Genomic DNA, 25839 nt, shown 5'->3' with positions numbered 1-25839 from the left:
ACAACTGTAAAAGTTAAACAATGTGTGCACTTTGTGCACTTTTCTTTGAAAGAGTTCTTATGAATCTTGTATCTTAATGAATAAATATCAGCAATGACAAAGTCAACTAATTTAAACTATTGCTTTTATTATAATTACACGGGAGCACAAATAAATAAGCACAAAAGTATTGCAAAATATTGCCAATGCACTAAAGAAAACAACTTGTTTTCAAACAACGTCTGGTTACTTCAGTAGTATCAAAGTACATTTATAATTACATGTTACCTAAAAAAATCAAGTACAAAAATTAAGAGACACTAAAACATCAGTGTTTATATTATAATATATAGAGAAGTGGCTAATAATAACACATGAGTAGAGAAATCTGTTATCTAATGCTTATCTGCACAATTTTCCAGGCACATAACTGACATTTCTAATGAGTCATGAAAAATGCAATATGACATTCAGGTTTTTAAATGCGGTAAACATGTTATATTGGAAAGGATGTTAAATGGTTTTCTTTAAAAACCCTGTCTTTTAAAAACGTAGTGCCATTATCCACTAAAAAACATGTTACTTTATATCATTTTCTCATAGCTATGTTTCAATTGTTTGAAAAGAGCAAGAAAGTAAACATACAATTCCTAAATACGTAAACACATTTTTAGTGCAAGATAACAAGACCTGTGACTTTACTGTGCTTTGTTTTTTGTAATCACAGTGCACTTTACACAAATTGCTACACTATAAGTGTTAACTTAAGGAGTTCCAAACAAAAGAAGTGCATACTAACCAGTTCATATATATTATATACAGTATATATACTGTATGCGGGTGTATATATGTGTAAATGTAGATGCTTTTAGGCTGGGCAAACCCAGTTATATTTGGGAACAATTGAACACTTCAAAACAATTTTCATATATGTTTGGTTGAGATAAAGCCAACAATATTTCTTTAAAAATGTTTCCTCTTAAATTTGAAACTTTATACCATTTAAAGGGAAATAAAATCAGACATTTTCTTTTCCCGATTACACACATTTTGCTATGATGTAATTGACCCAAATATCAAAGGGTTTTAAATCATCCAAACCCCAAGCCATAATGTTCAAGTCCAACGTGGCAAAACATATTATCCTTTCACTGATTTACATAGACAGCAGTATATCATATGTATACATATAGAGGTTTACACATAAACATTTTTATACTTAAACATTAAATTTAGTATGTTTTAGTATTTTATTTGACTATACACTTGGTCTGAAAAAAGAGAATGTCATATATAAACACATAAGAGATGTCAAACACATGAAATTACATATTTTCTTAAAAACAATTGGCTTTGTTTTAAAAATAGCAATGATTGCATAATTAAGCTCCTTGAAGGCAGGGACATCTTTTTAATGTTTAATGCCAAGTGCTTCAGAATTTTTTAAAAAGTTACATAAATTGCCCAATAATTAACTGTTAAATAAATAACGGATTAATAATAAATTGTCCACATTCTACAATTAACTATCTACTTTCCCATACAGGGAAGATGTAGTAAGATAATCTTAAATACCATAGGTACCATTTTCCTTTTATTTCAAGTTTGGGACACAGTGAATTATGAATTGCTATTCTATTCTACTTCTGTTTCTTTGCAAGGGTGAATTATCTCTCATCTCTCATCTCACTGCTTAAATCATAGAACTATTTTCTTAATTTTACATGTAAGCATAGTTATTTTACAGACTTTTTTCTACTTTAGGAAACTGACTCACCTTAACATGTAAGTGAAATTAAAATTGCATTTGTATGTGCATTGTTTTGATGTCTTATTTAATTAGTTAAAACAATCAACCAATAGGATTGTTCAGTTTAATTGACTTGCTCACTAAAGTCACTTAAAAGTACTAAACCAAATTCCATGTGTAGACAAGAGCTATGCCAAATTTTAGTAAGAAAAACATTTCTTTATTCTCTAGAAGCATTCAAAGAAAAAATTGTCATTATTTAGAAGAGTAAAATTGTTTCCAGTTGTATCTAGACAATTGCCATGTATTTGAATGTGCATATTTTTTAAAACTACAAATTTTAATATCTTAATGTTTTGTTTTACTTTATTTTATATGAGTGGATATTAACCTTTATTTACACAAATCCATCAGTTTTCACTCCAAACTTGCTCCAGTAGTATAAACGTGGAGGAAATATTGGCAGAGTTTATGTCAAGGGCTACCGTTAAACCTCAGAAGATGCTGGCTTCTGAGATTGGAAAAAAAATGCAGGATTTTATCTTTACTTTCCATCAAAAAAATTTGCTTCTTCTCTGCTAAGAAGTATTTCACATATAAAAGCATCTTACTGACAGCCAAAACAATTCTGTTTCTATAAAATTTGCTGTGAAAAGATCATTTTTAATAGGTAAGAGCTGTTTCAACCTGATAACCATGCCATGATATGATTTGTTCTTTGGCACTGCTAGAAATAATCAGCTTTATCATGGCACAGTGTTCTGGCTCTAGGTTACCTTCTGACCAAATACATATATTCAACTGTCCCAAATGATTACTGCCAGAGAGTCTGTTTATTTCTCCCTCTATACTAATGACCTTTTTTTCTCCACATAGAGAACCACTATACAAAGAGAAAATTGATTATAGAATGGCTATTGCCACAATGGACAATTGGATAGGCACAGAGTAGCATTTCTTAAGTCAAATCTCAGTGAAGTCACTTTTCCAGATCTTTCAATTACTTCCAAATTAAGGAGAGATTTGGAGAAATAAATGGAAATGGTTGCCTAAGGTCTAATTTTCAAACAAATTACCCCCGCAGGAAAAAAAAAAATGCATTTGAAAAAGGAGCACAGAAAACCTGCCAATAGCATAAGTTTGACAGAACAAATGGGAATGGCTGAATCGATAACAAATCATTTTAGTACCTCTGTTTTCTTCTCGACGTGGCCAGCATTAAAAATTGTCTTCTACCTAATTCAGAGAGATCAACATCTGAAAAACACACTTGCATCTCCCTACAGAAAGATGTTACCTAAATATAAATTGCAAAGGAGGGATAATCATTACCATACTGAGCCTGAACATACATGTGCCAAACCGTAAAGATGCTGAGAATTGATGTCTTGTGTCTGATTGATTGACTGGGGTATATGTGTTAGTAATAACTTAAATCAGGATAACAACTTGGGTCATAAACACATTTTATTTCATTTCTGACTTAATCTTATATTTTTGTCACTCTTAGATTTGTGCTCCATTGATTGCTGGTTTTAAAACACAATCTATAGCTGGTGAAACATGGTGGCAGAGTTTATTTAAGCTACTTAAGATCCTTCCATCATTTCTTGGACTTGTGATTCTGCTTTTTTTTTTACCACCTCTATTACACAAGGAAAACCTAAAACTTCAGTAAACATTTTATGTATACAATTCTCCCACTGAGTACTCATTCACATGTACACACACACACACGCAAGCACACACACACATACACACACACACACACACACACACACAACATACACGTGCTCCCACTTACCTTTTTCCTTATTCTTTCAGAATTCTAATTGGACGTTAAAATATACATTAATTATAAAACATTAAAAAATTTTAACTTTTTAAAGGCTTTTGAAAGGAACTGTTACTGATAAACCATTACTACATTTTTAGCAATATAGATTACAAAAATTCCCTAATTCCCATTATATTTGGTTTTATTGAACAGCACTGGACTGTTGCTGTCAATACCCTTAAAAGGAAAACCACTAGGACAATAACTTCAAACACACACTTTTTCTCTCAGAAATATAATACTAAATTGATTGTTAATGAACCACATACTGTCAATTTTAGGAACCATAAATAGTAATTTAAATATACAAAATATATGTGATAGTTTCCTTTTTATTCATCCTTGGCAATATTTATATTCAATTAATAAGTTACTCTTAAAAGATATATATATATATTTTTTTAACTTAAATTTCACCACCACATAAAATTGAATCCACCCTATCCCCCCATCCCCTGCATTTCTTATTTCTTCCTTGAAACAAAATAAAATAAACAGTTGGTCATAATTCTTTGGTCATGGTGTCATAATCAGTAAGAAACGGTGTGATGAAGATTATGACCCAAAAATGTGGTGATAACTGGTTCAAAAAATTAACGAGAAATACTTTATCATTAATGAACTTAAATTTTGAGAAAGATTGGCATTTAGTGTACTAAAATATGTAAATAGTTGAATGTTTATTTCTCAGTTTCTAGGGGAAACAAGCATACACATGAAACATTACTTAAAAAAGTGATTGCAGTGGCTACAGTGCCACTGGTCCCACCTGACTGAGAGCAGTCACGCTCTTCAGTTTTTGATTCCTTGTTCCTTCTTTTGTCACAGTGAACCCTGGTCTCCTCCAGTCAGATCAATGATGCAAGGACACATGTCCCTAAAGTCATTTCTCAAGGAAATGTTTTCTGTTGGGATGACCAAATATATTCTAATAGCTTTCTCTGGAGCCTGACTAAACATTGCTTAGTATAAACAAGAGGGTATTGAAGAGAAATTCTTATAAAGCCAATGTACCAAAAATATTGGTGTCAATGTAATGAGGACATCCAAATTAAGCATCACGTTTGCATTCATTTCCTGTCAACCCCTTAAAAACATTAAAAAGCAACAGGTGCTCTTAACAAACATGATATTCAACTTTCTACATTACTAGCACCAGATCATATATTATGTGATTGAACATGATTTATAGCTGTGAGCTCTTGTACAGAAGCCAAATGTTGGCAGGGGGAAAAATAACATTTTAAATGCAAAAATTAATAATAAAAGGCCTCAAGGGATTACATATAAAAGAGATAACAAACCAGTTAATACCGAAACTATATCATATAGTAAATTCTTGATATTTCTGTAATTTCTATACGTATAATGTGTACTATTTCATGTGTCACCCATAAACTAGTAAAATATTTACATTTTAATATCTTCTGGATTCAAAATAATCCGGGATAAATAACTGTGCCTTAATTGCAAGGACATATACAATTTATCTTGAATTTGCCACAAGTAAGCATGGCTTCTTGCGGCATTCCACTCCAACAAAGAAGATATGTAACAGTTAATTATCACATGACCGAGTCGACCTCCCTCTTCGTATTAAAGATTGTGGAGCTCACGCCATCCTGTACACACTCATATGGCAGTATCCCAGAATACCGTTTGCTGTTTAGAATAGGGTGGAGGGCTGTACTTCTTTGCACCTGCGTTCTTCTTCCAGCTGGGCAGGATAGGCATGCTATCCTGTTTGCAAAGGCCCTTTTCCGTTTTCTGTCTAGCCTTTATTTCCTTGCACAAGCAACGCTTTTTCTCAATCATCTCAAGCATTGTATGGTCTCCATGAAACCACTGCATGCATGCCACCTAGCAAAAAAGAAAGAGTGAATACAGAAGGAAAAGAAATGGAATGAAAGCAATTTTTTTGCACTGTGCTATTAGTTATTTAGAAAAATGAGCTGTTTCTATACCTCCTTCAAAAACTCTTAAAATTAATTAAGAAATGCAATCATTCTTACAAAACAAAAATAAAAGCATGGAAACTATAAATAAACTTTGTACTTAAATTAGTAAACATAATGAAATTATTTAACAATGATTTGAGCATAATTGTTTTTCCAATATGTTCTAAAAGTTCACAATATGAAAACAAAACTTTTTTGTTTTAGCTTTTTAAGCAATTTGCAAATTATTTATCTATTGCTTTTATGTTGACTCCATTGTCTTATGGGTCTCACTATGTCTAAATTCAATTACTGGAATTACTTTTCAGTGAGGCCTAATATAAATGTGATATGTTTGAAAGATGTTAATGAGTATTTTTATTCTTGAAATAATTTTTAAACATGGGTTTATTTATAAGTACCATGTAGTAGAATGAATATTTTTAATAATTCTTTCTACCGAAATGACTTTCAGTGTACACCATATGCTTGAAATGTAAATTCTTAAGTAATTCTTCGGTGAATAAGTTTTTGCTATAGTATTTGATGCTTCAGCAAATGTTTAAGTTAGAATTATTGGCCTCTACAATCACACTGACACAAATTCCAATTATTTCCAGAAACAGAGAAACCAATTCATGAGATTAATTGGGTTACCAGGAAAAAGTTTAGTGTGGACTCTATGTTGATACACATACGTATACTGTTGAACAGGTAAACACTGCTCCCAGGTATATGTTGTACCATGTCTACCAGTAACTGTTATTTGGAACAGAACTTGCATATTGAGTCTGTTACACAAGAGCAGTAATGAGCTTGGGTCATGAGACTAGCCAGAATAGGGAAACTTCATTTAATGGATAAGCAAATTTACTCTATGACTTGAAGGGTTAAAATAGATCATTTGAAGTCACCAAACTTGGTAATAGAATTTTAGGATAATAATCAGAGCAAGCATTTATATAATGCTTAGTATATCGGATTTCATTCTAGGTACTTTGCATAGTTTAATTCACTTATTCATCACAGTGATGATGCTCTGAAGTAAGTATTATTTACTAACCTATAATGGTAAATAAAGTGAGATTTTAAAAATTTGGTAACTTGCCCAAAGTTACAGAGCCAAGAAATGGCAGGGTCAAGATTTGAATCTAAGAGTTCTAACACTTGTACCTTTTACAGCTACACTGTGGTGTACACAGAACTGGAAAGAACTGAGGAGATGAGTTAGTACAACACTCCTGAGGTATAGATGAGGAAGCTAAGACTTCAAGAAGTTATATATATATCTTGCCCAAAGCCAGGCATGTAGGTTTTGAAGTGAACAAGGCAAAATCGACCCAATCCTTGAGAGAGGGCAAGACCTGAAGCTAGAAATCATGGGTCTGCATCCTGGATGTATCTTATTTCCACTGGTCTCTCCACTTTTTGGTCTCTTTATCTGAATAACTAAATTGATAATACTTCAGAAGTTGGTGTGAGTTTTAAATGGAAAAATGAAGGTCACCTCATTCTAAAAACAGCAGAGCATTGCCTAAGTCTTATTATTCTACTACTGACAAATACCTGGTAGTTTTCCATACCTACTCTCTGCCAAGCATATGCAAAGAGTTCTATCTACGTTATATTAAATCATTCTAACCGCACTAAAAGTTAGGATATATCTATACACTTCAATTAAAAAACTGAATCTCAGAAAGTTTAAGGAACTAGGTTAAGATCACAGGTTTTCTGACTCCAAAGTTGATATTCTTTCTACTACAGTATGCTCCATCTCCTGAATTTTATATAGAAATTATAATAATGTTATTGCATGCAATTATCCTTTCTAGATACTAATCAAAGATGCAAATATAATTGTGGATTTATGAGTGAATAAAAAGTGTTCTCATTCATATGTGGGAGCTAAAAAAATAAAATAATAAGTTGAACTTTTAGAAGTAGAGCATAGAATTGTAGTTACTAGAGGCTGAGAGGTGGAGGAGGGATAGGGAGAAATTGGTTAATGAGCACAAAATTACAGTTACATAGGAAAAATAAGTTCTAGTGCTAGGCATCTACAGTTAACAATAATTTATTGTATGTTCTCAAATGGCTAGAAGACAGAAGCTCAAATATTTTCATCACAAAGAATAAATTTTTGCAATGATGAATATGCTAACTGATTTGATTATTACACATTGCACTTATTGAAATACAACTCTATACCCCATAAATATGTACAACCAATGAATTTGAATTTTAAAAAATCCTTTAAAAAAGAATGCTTATGAAATTAAAATCAATGGCTTCAATTTGGAGCCCAGAAGATGATATTCTTACATAAGTATTCTTTATGTGACTAACTTGAAAGGATGTGATGTGTTTTATGCCTTTTGGTGTCCTCTAGTTCCTAGCTCAGGACCTTAGCCATGGATGTTTACCTTTTAAATAAAATTCTAGGTATTTTTCGAGTTAATCTAATGAACAGGTTTGTGTCTGAACAGAAGGTTGTCAAAGTGGCTCAGAAATGTTTGAAAAGACTTACAGTATTTTATAACATGATAATCAATGCAATAAAAATACACTAACTCAATTTTGATGGAAATACAAGCAAAATTTATTAAGTGATGATAAACTGTCATAATCGAATGTGTAACACCAAATTCCCAGAGAAAAGGCCCTAAATCTCATTCATCTCATTCATGTAGTTCCAACATGTAGAACAGAGTCCCTAGGCTCCCAGTAAAAGTTTTATGAATTAAATAAAAGCCATCATCCACCAGTTTTTGCTTCCTCTCAAAAAGAAAAACTGTCCAGATAATCTTTTTTCTTAGTAAAATCTCCTGGGTTCTACACATTTCAATATAATTGCAAAACCTCCAAACTTCTTTAAGGCAATATATTTCTTACACTATCACTTCTACATTTTATTTTATTTATTCATTACACAAGCATTAAATTATTTGTTACTTAACTTCTTTTAATATTTTTATGCTGTAAATCTGCATGTGTGACTGCAAAATAATTTTCCTGGATTGCTTTGACAACAGTATCTCCAATATATGTCATAGTTTTTATAACATCTCATATATGCAGAGACTGCCTTGTATTATCTATAATAAATGTGTTTTGTGTCCACTAGAAATTTATGCTATACAAGTGTGTAAATTTATTAAGAATAATAAATTCTTTAAAAATCTAAAAAAATAGAGGGTAAGAATAAAGGGTTATAAGCATGGCTTTCATTTTCTTCACATTTTTCTTACACTTTAAAATAGTTATACACCCACTTGATAGAATGATCTAAAACATTAATAGAAGAAAATCACTTTTTTTTAAGACTATATCCATGATATGTAACTCCAGCTTTTTGGAGACCAGATACACAGTCAATGAAAAAGCATTGCCCAATTCATGAAAGAGTGCTAGACATTAGAAGGTAATTCAAATATAGGTTGTTGGAAGATTGCCAACTCAAAACAAAAGTACATTTTAAAATACGTTAATAAGTGGAGTCTAGTACAGAATCATATGTTAAATGTACTATCAACATTTTTTCTCACTTAAAATATCCAAGAAAATTATTTGTACATTCAGATAACATTAATGAATGTAGAATGTGATTTATTTGTAGGAAGATAAATCTGCCTCCCATAATTACTTTTAAATAGCACATGTTTGGGTGCATAATCTTTTTAATTCACCAAATTGAACTCCAGAGTTGCTGCTGTGCACATTTACATGGTCAAATCCCTGCCCCCCCCCAAAAAAAAATGTGTCTAAATATTATTTTTCACTCTGATAGTAAAATGTTATGCTTTCATTCATTATTTTGGACATAAATTGCATTTTATCAGTTATATAAAATGCGTTAAGAATATTATCCATAAAAATTTAATCACTTTTCTATTTTTTTATCACAAAATTCTTCATATTGTTAAAGTAGAACTATAAAATCCCATTCCACCTCTCCCCAGAGTTTAAAAAACTTTGGAAACTGTCTGTAACAATTAATTTACAATTGAGCCCAGTAAATAAAGTCCTCTTGTTTAGTTATTTAATTAATTGGCCTTATTTCTTATCTTTAGTCTAAATGCATTTATTGTATATACCATGAAGAAAAGAAAAAATTATATACATCAGTAGGTAAGTACACATTTGGAGACATTGCAACACAATTGTTCATTCACCATGGACACAACATCTCTTGGAGACAATTTTTGTATTAACATATTCTTGGATATTAAGCTCATGCCAATAAAATCAAGTGACGTTCTTTCTCAAGGAGGTGAAACGTAAATCTCCACCTTTCATGTATCAGCTAAACACAATGACTTCTTTCCAAAAAGGACAGCATGGGGGGGTTGGGCTTATAAAAGTGATCCAAGGGAGGTCCGAGGGAGGTCTTCCCCCTTCTGCCATGTGAGGACACAGCAAGAAGTTGGAGGTCCAGAAACTGGAAGAGGGTGCTCACCGGAACCCAACCATGCTGTCACCTTGATCTTGTACTTCCCAGCCTCTGAACTATGAGAAACAACTTTCTGTTGTTTAGAAGCTACTCAGTTTATGGTATTTTGTTATGGCAGCCCTAATGGACAAGACACCCACAAACACCATCTCCAGCAGATGATTAACAGTGGTAAGTCGTGTGAGTAGTATGTATCCTTGTTAGGATGTGATGAGAAAGGCAGCGCTTTACCTCTGCTGTCTTCCTCCCCCAAACCCATTAACTTCACTGTACTCATGAGAAAAAACAAAAGGCAACCCCAAATTGAGAGACATTCTACAAAATACCAGACCAGTACTCCTTAACGATGCCAAGGTCATCCAAACTAAGCAAAGTCTGAGAAACTGTCACTGTCGAAAGAAGGTTAAGGAAACCCAACGACTAAATGTAATTTATGTGTTGTCCTGGATGGGACTCTAGAGCAGAGAAAGGACATTACATAAAAACTAAGGGAATTGGAAGAGAGTGGACTTTAACTTATAATAATGTGTCAACTAATGATTCATTAGTTGTGACAAGTGAATTATAGTAATGTAAGGTATAATGATGGGGGAAACAACGGATGTGGAATATACAGCAAATCTCTGCACACTCTCTGTAACTTCTTTGTAAATCTAAAAGGATTCTAAAATTTTTAAAAAATATATATGTATATAGTGTATATTTTTAAAAAATCATATTCTTGCTAAATGCTAGTTTTAACTGCATCTTTCATGCATAAAATGAAACAATATGGTGTAATGGAGAGACTTAAATGACTTGATTGAGATTCTGATAGTTACATGACATTGAAAAATCATGTGTCTCTGAACTTTCTATATACATTGTATAAATATTGTACATAATTTATATATACATAGTATGTATATTTGTATATACTTCACGTGTACATTTTCATACTTTGTACATAATTTATACATATAGTATATGTGTTGGTACATACTTCACACTTGACATGGTTGTAAGAGGAAGTGAACTTGGGCCGAGCCCATGGCGCACTTGGTAGAGTGCTGCGCTGGCAGCGCGGCGACGCTCCTGCCGCGGGTTCGGATCCTATATAGGACTGACCGGTGCACTCACTGGCTGAGTGCCGGTCACGAAAAAAACGACAAAAAAAAATAAATAAATAAAAATAAAAAAAATTAAAAAAAAGAGGAAGTGAACTAGAAAGCATGTAAAGGGATAAGGCCCCGTACGTTATAATGATCTCATCTGATGATTTTCCAGTGCATCAGTAGTAACATAAATGAGAAAGATTCTTTAGTTCACTTCAATAATTACTTTCTCTAGGAAATGAAATTTAGTACTTCCTGTGATTGAGTATATTTTTCCCAAAGAACAAAGAACTATTTCTAAAATTATTTCTAAAGCATGCAGCAAAATAATAAATCGCTATAATATTTAAGTATTCAATTTTCCAAAATACATTAATTTTAAATAGAAAAAATACTGTGAAATAAGCACTTGGAGCATTTCAATATTAAAAATGACATCAGAATAAAACTGACAGAAGCATGCATATCTCTATTGATTTTGATTTTTGTGCTTCATTAGTTAGCATGTGAAAAATAATCATTGATCAAAGAGTTAGGAGACAGGATGCAATGTCAAGCAAGTTCCATGTTGGTCTTGGAATTAAGTACACTATGAGTCTTGAGACTGGTGAGTGAAATTTAATTTCCTAAATAATAGACACACAATCAATACTAATTTTCAGCTGATCTGAGGGGAAATAATCTATCAGTACTATGTTACTCTCTCTGTGCCACCTTTCCCAACCTGGATAACCTATTTCATGAGAAATTATCATTTCCTGCATAGGAAGTAAAAGTTTTAAACTGGGTGAAAAGGAAGCTGAAATTACCAAAGTTCTCTGGATTTTATCTTTACAGAAAGTTTCTCCAGGAGAGCATGGATAATGTTCATGAGGCGACACAGAAGAGGAGGCATGAAGTCCAGTGGGTGTGATGCAAAAAGGGGAAGAAACTTCTTTAGGAATTATGGGAGGTAGTGAGTCACCTGCAAATGTACCCTCGCTATCCTTAGGAGTCAGGAGGTCAGCAGGGGTGTTACTGCTCTCATAGAGAATGTTCTTCCATTCCTATTTGGTGGGCAAAGAGGTTGCTTCTTTACTAATATAACATACAGAAAAAATAAACATATAACTACCATGACTTTTTTACATATATATTCAAGAAAACGGGCAGGAGTTTGCCAGCTGCAACCAGTAGCGAAATACAGCTCACTGCCTGTGTTTGTGCAGCTCATGAACAAGAATTCTTTTTTTTTTTAACATTGTTAAATAGTTGAAAAAAAAAGAAGAAGAATATTTCATGACAAGTGGAAATTATATGAAATTCAAATGAGAGTATATAAAAAGAAAGTATTTTTGGCACACAGACATGCCCATTTGCTGATGTATTGTCTGCGAAGTAGATTTGAGTAGTTGGGACAGAGACCATATGGCTCACAAAGCCTAAAATATTTACAATCTGGCCCCTTACAGAAATAAAATTTGCTAACCCTAAACTATTGGAAAGATGAAAAATACAACTAATTCATAAAATAATAAGTAACTACTTTATTATGATAAATGTACCTAAAAAGTTCAAATAAATGATATCCCAGAACTGTAAGAAGTGGGGAAATGACTGGCTAATGGATGAATTAAACATGAGAAAACTTATTAAGTTTCCATTTATCTTCATCATAACAAATGATTATCAGATCAAACTACTATTGCCCGATCTTCACACTTGTTCCAAAATATGCTTTCAACTGAGTGAATGGCCAGTTGACCCTTAATACAAGTATTTATTAGAGCTGTCTGATAGTAAGGCTAAAAAAGGATGGTGTCGATATTGGTGCTATGAAAAGAGCTATAAAACAGAGGCAACAGCATTGATTCACATGAGCTTACAGTATTTTTTATATCAAGTTTGGCTCATTAGATAAACCCAAAATGATGAGACTCAGATCAGAAATCAGTTCTGGAAGTTAATTTAGATAAATTATTTGGGCATGTTGACAATACATTTTATAATTCCATCAATATAAGAAAAAGCAGAACACGGGGTTAAAGAGATAAAATAAATAACTTGGTTTAAATTCTCTAGATAAGAGATTTAATACTAGGTCAATCCCCTGTTTTAATAACTCTGTAGCAGTTACTTAGTTGCCTATGATGTATCACTGTGGTGAATCAACCTGAAAACAAAAGTTTATTTTAAGAACATTTCCTAATTTTAGTGAATTATATTTTTTTCCTTTCTTTATTATTTTTCAACTATAGTTTGGAAAGAAGGGGTCAACTTTAAAAAGTATAGGAAGCAACATAAACTCTCAATAAACCTTTGGAAATTGATACAATGTAGAGGTGGAAGGGCTGTGATTAATCTGCACCTGTCAGCATATTTATTAATAAAATTGCTTTACTACTTAGCTATCAAATCACAAGTCTTTGAAGTGATCATCACACAGAAAGCAAAAAAGTCTTTTTCTGTGAATGAGCATGGTTTTCCCCATGTACATGTTATAAAATAATTGATAAATTGAAAGCATATAGAGGTATCCTACCTCATGGTTTTTTTATGCAAAATGTTTAAAAGGTATAGTCATATAATTCATGGAGCCTTACGATCACTTGTAAACACTATTTACACAACTTTGAAAAGTATAAATTCAAGGCTAGATATACAGTTCCACACTAAATGATTTTTCTCTCTTTTTATTAAGGCCAGAATGAAGTTATTTGAACAGATTATGTAAGTGTGCAATGCCAAAATAGTAGAAATTTTTCAATTCCATTGGCCTCAATTTGATCAGGGGCTTTAATCTCACATTAATAATGTTGTGGAACTTAATTATGCTTTTTTTGTCTAGATATTATGATAATTAAATATTATATATAAAACTTTCCTAGCTTTTTTACTTTGATCATATTATTTAAATTAATACACACTTTTGGTATAGCTTTAGGTTTTGTCATAGTTTTTGCCTGTAATTTTTTTCATCTTTAACTGATTTATTGATTGAGTGTTTCCTTCATTATTCCTTTATAGTGTTCTCTCACTTATTAGCAATGTTGACTCAGAACATAGGTTTTATGAAAGAATTTTTAGGCACGTCTAAACCTGAGGCATGTAGGGGGTGCTCTACAGCTGAGAATATCTCTTTCTCAGACTCTGGGCATTAATCCTTGGCCTTTGGCTCAGGCTGAGGGGCAAATCAGTGCTCCCTAAGCCTTGGTATTCATTCAACCTTCTTGAGACTTCATTATATTGCAAATTCTTAGGCACCCCTCCCTGAGATTCTGACCCTAGCTCTTGGTAAGGTGGGGCTCAGGCAGTTATGGTTTTATTAGCTTTCCGAGGTGATTCTGATGGGAGATAGTCTGAGTGTCACATTTTGAGAAATATAGAATCTCTAGCAAAAGATGATAAGAAGTTATACTAAGTCAAGATGGGATAGAAACATTCTCTTATGGTCTGTCCCTTCTGATTCTCTGTCCATACATACTGGGCACAGCACACAAGTAAAGAATCAACTGAGGTTTTGGGGGGAGAAATCAAATAGATTTTTGTCTTAGCAAATTACTGCAAGCATAGTCCACCCATTGTGCATACATTTAGATATGTATGCATGTTTTTTATGTATATTTATATGCATATGTCATACATTTACGATTAAATTATTGAAACTTTCTACAAGCCTTTTAGTTGTCATGTTATTTAAAAAATCAAATGATAGAAGTTTACTGAAGACTATGTAAGTCAATAATGCCACTTAAGAACAAATGGTGACCTAAAGCTAATAAAATCGCATATCGTGAGATTGTTGATGATCTGAAGGAATGATCTCAAAACATTCTTCGATGGTTTTATAAAAGTTCTAAAATAAGTTGGCAAGTTATATACACCTTCAGTCATGTGACTTCAGAGTGAAAGATTGTCACGATCTAAGTAGTAATCATAACATAAACAACGTAATAATACCAGCAACAATGATTGCACATAATTATGTTCCAGGCACTGAGGCAGTGAGCAAACATCAATTCCCATAAAGCTTAATAACTCTTAAGCATGCCTTATTGCTATTTTTATATGATGGAATGAAACTTGAAAAGATTAAGTAACATGCACAGCATCATGTGCTTAGTAGAAAGCAGAACTGGAATTTAAATTCAATGGTAAATACATCAAATGCTAAAGTCTGTCTCTGTGCCTTTATTATTACACCAGATTGCCTCACAGCTAATTGTGATTTAAATGGTCCACACTGGCAAAACACACACACAGACACACACACGATTGTTATGGTACTTTTACTTCATATAACAAACAGCATGAAAAAGATTACCAGATTACATAATGATCGTAAAGTTTGCTGCTGAAATATTTGAGGATTGATAAACTATCAAAACTTTGGTGGAGAGATGAAATTTTGATCTTATTATCTGTCATTACTATCATGACTACCGTCCTCTGCATCTTTATTATTATTGAGGTCAGGGGCACAATAACCGTAGCGCATCCTCCCAGTGGGCAAGGTACTGTGAGCGCACGATGCATCCTTCATTTCATTTCAGCCTCACAATAACCCTGTGATCATCATTTTCTAGGTGTGAAAATCAAGTTTACAAGAGGTTAAAGATCATTCAGCAGTCTCAGGAGACAGATTCCATCCTGTGTGTGAAAAGGGATTATCAACCAAGTGGAACACGATAACCTCCCTCCCCCACATCAGACCCTCTATCCCCAGTTCAGCTTCCTTGCCTCTAATCCACAAGAACACACTCGTAAGTCACCAGAATATTGCCACTTGATTGATTTTAGTACCCCAAGATTGAACTGCAAAGGTAGTTCTGTTTTCATAGCTTTACCTTCCCCCTAACTTCCTTCTTTAAGAAGTTGTTACTAAAATATTTAATGTGTGGAACATCCTAATAGAGGACATGTCCAATTGTGAATAATAACAATTACAATAACAATAGAACAATGATTGTTTTCTTAAATCACTTACTTGCTGATAGCACTACCCTATAATTGTGTACTGAAAATACATTACCTGCTCTGGGTAATGCATCAGACTAAGACACTCTGAAGGTATTTTTCTTTTTATTTCACCAGCCACACTGTAGCTTATTTCAATAAATCTGTTTTTCCTCAGTCTCATGGTAACAAGCACATACAGTAATCTTTCCAAACATAGGTATGCTTCTCCAAGCATGGTGAGCTATTAGTGTCTCTTGACTGAGTTGCGCAAAAGTGTTAGCTTATGCACTGAGTTCCGTTAGAAGAAAAATATCCATGAGAAACGCTTCATAAGAGAAAAGGGCCAGGGATGGTTTTCATACCATCATGAAAAAAGATGCTAATTGCATAAAACTATCATTTAAAAAACGCTTTGCTGTAGCAAAATTTTAGGGAATAATAAAATTTCAAAGTCTAGAAAATATATCACATTTTCATATTACGAGATAACAATTAAATGCAAAAGCCAGTTGACAAAACAGGATGTTAACTTTGTATCTTTTAGGAACAAATGGGAAGTACAAGATAGCAAGTGTATGTGACTTAGCACATGTGCTATGGTGAAAGACTATGATCAAAACCTATCCATTCATGGGGAAAAGCTGAAAGCTTTTCCTTTAAGAACAGGCACTAGACAAGGATGCCCACTCTCACCACTCCTATTCAACATAGTGTTGGAAGTACTAGCCAGAGCAATCAGAGAAGAGAAGGAAATAAAGGGCATCAAGATTGGAAAAGATGAAGTCAAACTGTCCCTGTTTGCAGATGACATGATCCTATATATTGAACAGCCTAAAACCTCTACAAAAAAACTGTTGGAATTGATAGATGATTTCAGCACAGTAGCAGGATACAAAATCAACACACAAAAATCAGTAGCATTTCTTTTCTCCAATAGTGAACATGCAGAAGGAGAAATCAAGAAAGCCTGCCCATTTACAATAGCCACCAAAAAAAATAAAATACTTAGGAATTGAGTTAACCAAGGATGTGAAAAATCTCTATAATGAGAACTACAAACCACTGCTGAGAGAAATTAGAGAGGATACAAGAAGATGGAAAGATATTCCATGCTCTTGGATTGGAAGAATCAACATAGTGAAAATGTCCATACTACCCAAAGTGATATACAAATTCAATGCAATCCCCATCAAAATTCCAAAGACATTTTTCTCAGAAATGGAAAAAACTATTCAGACATTTATATGGAACAATAAAAGACCATGAATAGCCAAAGCAATGCTCAGCAAAAAAAATAAAGCTGGAGGCATAACACTACCTCACTTTAAGCTATACTACAAAGCTATAATAACCAAAACAGTATGGTACTGGCATAAAAACAGACACACTGACCAATGGAATAGAATAGAGAATCCAGAAATCAACCCACACACTTACTGCCATCTGATCTTTGACAAAGGCACCAAGCCTATTCACTGGGGAAGGGACTGCCTCTTCAGCAAGTGGTGCTGGGATAACTGGATATCGATATGCAGGAGAATGAAACTAGATCCATACCTCTCACCGTATACTAAAATCAACTCAAAATGGATTAAGGATTTAAATATACACCCTGAGACAATAAAACTTCTTAAAGAAAACATAGGAGAAACACTTCAGGAAATAGGACTGGGCACAGACTTCATGAATACGACCCCAAAAGCATGGGCAACCAAAGGAAAAATAAACAAATTGGATTATATCAAACTAAAAAGCTTCTGCACAGCAAAAGAAACAATTAAAAGAGTTAAAAGACAACCAACAGAGTGGGAGAAAATATTTGCAAAATATACATCTGACAAAGGATTAATATCCAGAATATATAAGGAACTCAAACAACTTTACAAGAAGAAAACAAGCAACACAATTAAAAAATGGGCAAAAGAGCTAAGTAGGCATTTCTCTAAGGAAGATATCCAAATGGCCAACAGACATATGAAAAAATGCTCAACATCACTCAGCATCCGGGAAATGCAAATCAAAACCACATTGAGATACCATCTAACCCCAGTTAGGATGGCTAAAATCCAAAAGACTCTGAACGATAAATGCTGGCGAGGCTGCGGAGAAAAAGGAACTCTCATACATTGTTGGTGGGACTGCAAAATGGTGCAGCCTCTATGGAAAATGGTATGGAGGTTCCTTAAACAATTGCAAATAGATCTACCATACAACCCAGCCATCCCACTGTTGGGAATATACCCAGAGGAATGGAAATCATCAAGTCGAAGGTATACCTGTTCCCCAATGTTCATCGCAGCACTCTTTACAATAGCCAAGAGTTGGAACCAGCCCAAATGCCCATCATCAGATGAGTGGATACGGAAAATGTGGTACATCTACACAATGGAATACTACTCAGCTATAAAAACGAATGAAATACTGCCATTTGCAACAACATGGATGGACCTTGACAGAATTATATTAAGTGAAACAAGTCAGACACAGAAAGAGAAATACCACATGTTCTCACTTATTGGAGGGAGCTAAAAATTAATATATAAATTCACACACACACACACACACACACACACAAACCGGGGTGGGGGGGAGAAGATATAACAACCACAATTATTTGAAGTTGATATGACAAGCAAACAGAAAGGACATTGTTGGGGGGGAGGGGGGGAGGGAGAAGGGAGGGAGGTTTTGGTGATGGGGAGCAATAATCAGCTACAATGTATATCGACAAAATAAAATTTAAAAAAAAAAATGTAAGTTAAAACACTAACTCAACGTATTTGATAATGGTATAAGGCAGAGTTACTAATTTTACTTTAAGCTTAATAAAAAAGTGTATAATTTGAAAAAATAAATAAATAAAATAAAATAAAATTAAATTAAATTAAATTAAAAAAAACCCCTATCCATTCAATATTGCGCCATCCATCCAGGTGTGGATGGCATGGCATTTGCACCTTTATGCATGTATACAGAGCATACGTACAGGTGTAATGAGTGTATTATTCTGTGTAAAGTTGCTGAAAAGTGCAATTTCTATGAGAAATAATGATAATATTGCATGAGGAAGAGTTGACTTGTAATTTAATTCTTGAGAATCTGGAATTGGCTTAAAATTTTGCTGCTTAAAATTTGTATAAAGTTGTTAAGGACATCTAACATAAGCATAAGTGATATATGATACAATACATTGGTACGTTACAATGCAAGATGAGGCTTTTCAGAGGAAGGCTGATTCATGTTTAATTATAAAAATATTATGTCTATGTCCAGAGACAGAACCATTATATAACATTAAAACATATATATATATATATATATATGAGAGTCTTGATTTGGCTTTTTATTATTTTATTATTATAAAGCTTTTGCTCTTGGAAGGTAAAAATGACTATAGAAAAAAAATGTAATATATTTTTTTCCTATAAAGACAAAATATATATATCGGCAATTAAACCTAATAAAGGCTACAGTTACAATTTCAGCTATTAACTGATTAAACTAATTATTTTTAATAAAGGAAAAAAAACCTCTGAGCAGCTTTCAGAGTTAATTTATGCTTTTAAATGAGAAAGAAGTTTATAAGTAGAAGGCCTTAAAGAGACATTCCCTGAAGGAGCAAGCAGCATTACAAGATAAAATTCAATTACAACAAATTCATTGATGTTTTTCATTAACTGTATTCTCCTAGTCACTTTCATTAGCATTAGTTTAATTTCAAATTTAATTTCATAATAAAATACTGTTTTTTAACAGTGCATATGGACTTGGCCACAGATAAATAAAGGAGAGTCACATATCAGTAAACATTTGCTTTATCTAACAAAAGAGAGGGAGGTTCCTAGGCAAGTAGAATACGCTAAATCTCAAGATACAGACTTTAATGAAATTGCTGAACCAGCTAAAAACTATTTCTAGTTCTCGTAATTTTGAATTGACCTGGGGAAGAAGATGTGAAATATTTTTTCTCCATTAGAATGAATTGCCCAATATGAGCATAACTATGTTATAGAAGGAGGAACACACTAGCAATCACAATAATTCAGTTCTGGAACCAGCTTGCTATTTTACTAGCTCTTGGCAAATTACTCCACCTGTCTGGGCCTCAGGTTAGAAAGGACCAGAGGATCCAAACTGTGAATGCAAAGCTGCATCGAGCTCACAGCTGTGTATTGTATAAATTGCACAATACTTAAAATTTTTGAGCCTGTGTGAAAAAGCAAATCAGGAGATTCCATATTAAGAGAGAGGAAGAGAAAGGTGGGGCAGAAGGAGAGAGAAGGTGGAGACAAAGCCATGGGTGCCTTCTCTTGTAAAGTCAGAGGAACATGACAACAGTTAGTTGGAGCCGAGGTTTCTCTGCCCTCCGTAAGTAGGTTTGTCTTCCCAGTTCAACCTAATCCCCGCTATCATCTCAGCACCCAGTTTCCATTTTTTATTTTCCTGGTAATGAAACTTTTTGTATAGCAGGAAAATATTTTCTGTACTCTCGATTCTATCAAAGTGAGAAAGTGCTTATTTCGATTGCCTTCTAGGAAGCTGCAGACGTTGGGGACTATGTCTCCCTGACCATGCCATCATAATAAATTTCCTCTTATTCTGTGATTCCATGTCTTAGTCACATTGACCTAAAGCCTGAGACATTTCATTCTAACTCAAAACTAGCACTTACTCTCCATGTAATCAAAATAACAATTGTGATTTTTCCCATAAACTAATTGGACTCACTACAATTGGACTTTCTCAAAAAAGGTTGGGCATTTTTCCTTTTAAGCAAGTTTATGTAAATCTTATGGAGGCAGTATGGACAGGCAGGAAAACATGAACACCTTTTATGAGAAAGCCAAAATTAGCTCCAGAGCAAGCAATTTACCTGTAGCCCATAATCTACCAAGACAAGAGTTCAAAACATAGCCCTTTCCTTGCTACCTTTATCTTCCATCTTGCTTTCTTCCATTTCTCCTCTCCTGCTTCCCATGCTTTTTTTTTTTTTTTTTAATTGCCCAAGAAGACATCCTTCAGAGGAGCTAAAAATGAGGTGGCATGGGCCTATCCACCTGTTGTCTGGGATAGAGGTCTTGTGGAAGATGCACTGGATGGAGAAACCAAAAGGTCTCAATCAAAAGTCTGGAAATCTGATTTTCAGAGATAAAGTCTCACATTTGTTGTTAACTTACTTCTCACGAGGATAATTAGATGTAGTTTGCTCAAGTATAAATAACTGGAAGGAATTTTTTATTAGGGATTAATGTTTTTACCATTGAGATTGTCAATGGTAAAAAATATCTTTTCTAAATCAATACTCACAAAGCTTCTGTAGTTGTGACAAACACACACTCTTCCAGCCTGAAGGTGATTAAAGTTATTACCTAGACAATAGTTCTGCTATCCTAGGCCTTCTCAGCACCTGTCTTCTAACAGGATCATGTATGGGCCATGATATTCTCATCTATAGAGCAGGACCAACTTATGCTCAAAAGTGGAATCAAAGCTAATATATAACACAATAAAGTTCTTGCTGGAAATTATTCCAAGGTTGTCCTTATGCCTCTGTCATATTACGCTACCCTAGTTCACAAGCTACCATAGAATTTCCAATCATGATACCCTTCAGTGGGATGCTTCAGAGAGAGTAAAGAGACTCAATAGAGGGATAACGCTGGAAACAATAAGAGAAAGAGCAGAATAAGGAAAAAATAACTGTTACTATGTCAGTTTTGTACCCTGAGAACTGCTTTCATTATGTCATGTATCTGCCTAGAAATGTCAATGGCTCCCATTTTCCACATGATTAAGTCTACATGACTTAGCTTGCCATTGAAACATGTGGACCTTATGGTCACATCTACCTTTATGATCTCATTGTGTACAACTCTCTCATAGGAATGGGTTATTTCCAGTTTATGGAAGCTCACACCATGGCTCTCCACACCTACAAAATTAAATTAATTCTAAATGCACTTGCTACATTCTGGTAAGATAATTCACACATTACTCAAGAAAGACATAATTTCTCATGGCTATACTTGGGACCACCATGGGAAATAATAAAGAGTCTATATTTTAAAATAATCTTATTTTTCTTGGAATATCCTCCTGAAGACTAATACATAATAAATTTTCTCTAACTATATTAATGCAAATTGTTTTCCAAGTTGGCTAGGGAGGAAGAGTGTTCAAACTGAAGTCAATACCCTGCCTGTTTCAATAATTGTCAAAGAACAATTAGGACTAGAGGGTGTTTCTCTGCAGTAATAATGTAATTGGAGTGCTGAAAACAATATAAGCAATGACTATGTATATTGAGCACATACAATGTTCTGGGTGCTCTTCCAAATGCTTTACAAATACTACCTGTTTACTCCTTGCACCAGCCTAATGAGGTCAATATTATGATGTCCACTTTAGAGATGAAGAATTGAGGCTCTGTGAATAGGAAACATGCCAAAGAGACTGAGCAAATAGGTAGATGGAACTAGAATCTGAACATAAAGGAACTAACTCCACAGTCCCTGCATTGTCTTATACCACGTGACTCTGCAGTTTGGGTAGTCTTGTGAATGCAGCGAGATTACGAATGTTTTACATGATTTATCTACTACTGTTCCTGGAAAATAGCATGTGTGCAATAAGTGTTCTTTTTTTTTTTTCTCTTACTGTTTCATAGATTAAATAACTGAAGCTTGGAGGAGTTATACCACTTGCCCAAAGAAACGTTGCCCATGAATGAAGCAGCCAGATCTAACTCCAGAATCCATAAAGCACCACTGCTCCTCTCTGAACATGGTAACCCATCAGCAAGTCCTAAGACTTTAGACACCTCAGGGATCACCACCTCTGCTTTTGCACCACTGCTGCTATCATGTTTTATGCATTTATGCCTCTAATAATTATTTTTTGAGGACCTGCTCACTTGCAGTTACATATGGCTTTGAGACTGAATTCTGACTGTGTGTCTCTCTCGGGACAGACAGATAATAACCTTGCAAACGTGATCCTCTTTCTTTCTACCCACCCCTCATCGGTCAGCCTGAGACAAAGAATTCAGCAGAAGAGTCAGAGTTTCTCAGTAATGGCAGAGCCACACGTAGGGAGAAAATCCAGCTCTGTCCAACAATCTGAAACATCCATCAACCAGGAAAACCCTTGTTGAATTTTCCGTGATTAAGAAACATTTTTTAAAAAAGGAAAAGTTTGTGTTGCATTTGTTACAGCAGCTGTGTTGCCTAACTAATGCACAAACACAAGTATAAAAGAAAAAATAAAACAAAACACGTACACAAAGTGAGAGGAAATAAATTGCTATGGACAACTTGTGTTCTATCTCATTTTTTATATGGCTATGGCCAGGTTTAGGGTGGAAGGGTTTTGGATGGTATTTTCTAATAATTTACCAATTGGAAAATACCAATATTCTTTGATATGTTTCCTATTCACAGAGCCTCAGTTCTTCATCCATAAAGTGGACATCACAATAGTGATGAAAAGTCTTTTCATACCTTTGAAAAGACGTCTAGGATGGATAAATACCTAAATCTGGAAGTGTCATGCACGATAAGTGATGAGATGACCTCTTCACATACACCTTTTTAAAATAAGTGCATGAGTTCAGAATTACAAAACACACTCTAGCCTTTGTTAGTCAATAGTCCATTTCTGGTTTTCAAGGAATAGGATTTCTTTGAAGCGGACATTGGGGAAGCTATGCACTGCTTCACCTTTCCACTTTATAAAAGACATATTTGCCCTTGTTACAATTGATTATGTGGGTTCAATAAAATATAACATATCCTTGTAATGAAGTTATATAAGATGCCATATCTGTCATTTAAAGATTTATGTTCACAATAAAATCCCTTGAATTTAAAAAAAAAAAAAAAACTTCTTGAGAAAGTTGAGCACTAAACTTTAGAAAAATGCAAATTATTGTCGGTAGAATAATTCAGAGTGCAATGCCATATTTGGCATTCATGGTAAGACAACTCCTCACTAGGTTTAATAAATTGCAATTCCTCACTAGGTTTAATAAAGCTCCAGGACCAACTACTACTTCTAATCTATTGGTATCCTCTTGTAAAGCAGGGCCTTTAGACAGTTGAGAGCTTTTCCCATACTGGTGCATGAGAGCATCACTTTACTCACTTCCAGAGATGTCTGTGCTTAATAAGGGAGAGACTTCTTTTGTCAGCCTTCGTAAAAACAGCTTCAACAGGCTTCTAATGATATTCTGTCTTGAAGCACTGGAGCAAGTAAGTGTCTGTACTGATGAATCCAAACACTCATTGACTGTGTGCGAGAGTCTTACACAGCAAGGGATAATGCAAAAAGGTAAACTGAGTACTAGTGGTATGTTCCATACCGGGCTAGGTGCCTCATAGATTATCTCATCTAATCTTATATGTTTATGCAACAATATTTACTTAAATAGTTATTTAAGTTCTTAAATAGAATATCTCTATAAAACAGGTGAGGAAACTGAGGTTCTAGAGCTGGGTCGTAAAGGGCTGAAAGTTTTAAGCCAAAGCTGAACGATTCTTAAACCTGCCATCTTTCTATATTCCAACACATTCTCTCAAACTAGAAGACAGATAAAAGTCAATAATAAAATGGATATGAAAAAGAATTTAAGTCATTAGAAACTTCACTCTGAAAATGAAAATCTATAACCCATGTGCTTGCAATATTTAAATACTGCTTGAAATTATATTGTATTATACATAGAATTACTTTAATTCAATACAGTTATCAAGTGCTTTAATCAACATTGTAGACAGCATTTTTTTAAATATCAAGAGACTATCATATACATTGTAATTAACATAAAACATATCATTATTTAGTTTTAATTTTTTCTAGAACTGTGATTTTAAACTATGCAGTGTTATTAATATTTTCTTTTTTACCTTTTTTTTTTTTTTTAAATAAAGCCGTTGCTTTTGTAAGGCATTCCTCAAAAGCGAGAACATGCCTCCAAAAGAAATTGTGATTGTGTTCATACTTGTTAAGCTACATTTTTCCCTGAACAACACTTGCCAAGTTTCTCATACAGTATATTTAATATCCTTCTCTTAGCTGGGATAGGAATAAAATAATATATTCATTGTCCTTTGAGAATTGAGCAATGATAAGAAAACCAAGGATGTTGTCAATTCATTTTATCATAAATTACCATTATCCTATACTCCTAAGGACTATAATTACAGCTCGTCTTAATTACCACCAATTTTTAGATAAGGCACCTGAGTCAGAGAGGTTAAATAATTTGTTCATGGAACTCAGCAAGGAAGTAATTGAGCCAGGATTAAACACAGAGATTCCACACATCTGCACACTCACATCCAATCTCACCAATTCATGAGCAACGCATTTCATTAATTAGTATATTCTAGCTGGGATTCCTCTGACTCCCTCAGACTCATATCTCACACTTTATCATGCAATTGAAACATATACAACATTTGGGAAATTTACCCTCTTTAATAAAATGGTATATATTGAAGAAAAGTTTGCCTCCTTCATAAGAAATTTTAGGAAAAGGTCTAAAAGAAGATAACTTCCGAAGACACGGCCATTAATTTGTTCTAAGTTTTGAGAAGAGCCATTGAAACTCTTTCACCATTAATAAGTAATGACTAATGAAAATCAGTAAGGTAACACATGTGGGTTGTGGAAAAAGACATGTGGTCAAATGATTTAAGAAGGTAGTAATGGATAATCATTTATTTCACCCTAGAAACTAAGAATCCCATCATTTCCTTCCCATTGACACATAAGGCTGGGATTTTGCCCCTCGCTTTGCTACCAAATGCTTCTCTGTAAAAATCAGTATGTTTTTAGAAATACAACTTCCAGAT

At 33.8% G+C, this 25839-nt stretch overlaps 1 protein-coding gene across 1 annotated transcript in view; it reads right to left on the bottom strand.

The window, feature by feature from the left end:
* Positions 1 to 5198: 5198 nt before the first annotated feature.
* Positions 5199 to 25839, bottom strand: part of NYAP2 (neuronal tyrosine-phosphorylated phosphoinositide-3-kinase adaptor 2) — a 240050-nt gene continuing 219409 nt past the window's right edge. Inside the window, exon 6 of the mRNA XM_063097781.1 lies at positions 5199 to 5426. Within this exon, the coding sequence (XP_062953851.1) occupies positions 5199 to 5426 (228 nt within the window). The remainder of the gene's footprint in view (positions 5427 to 25839) is intronic.

The sequence above is a fragment of the Cynocephalus volans genome, chromosome 1 (genome assembly GCF_027409185.1).
Source record: "Cynocephalus volans isolate mCynVol1 chromosome 1, mCynVol1.pri, whole genome shotgun sequence".
NCBI lineage: Eukaryota > Metazoa > Chordata > Mammalia > Dermoptera > Cynocephalidae > Cynocephalus > Cynocephalus volans.
This window is presented reverse-complemented; position numbering and strand designations above follow the sequence as displayed.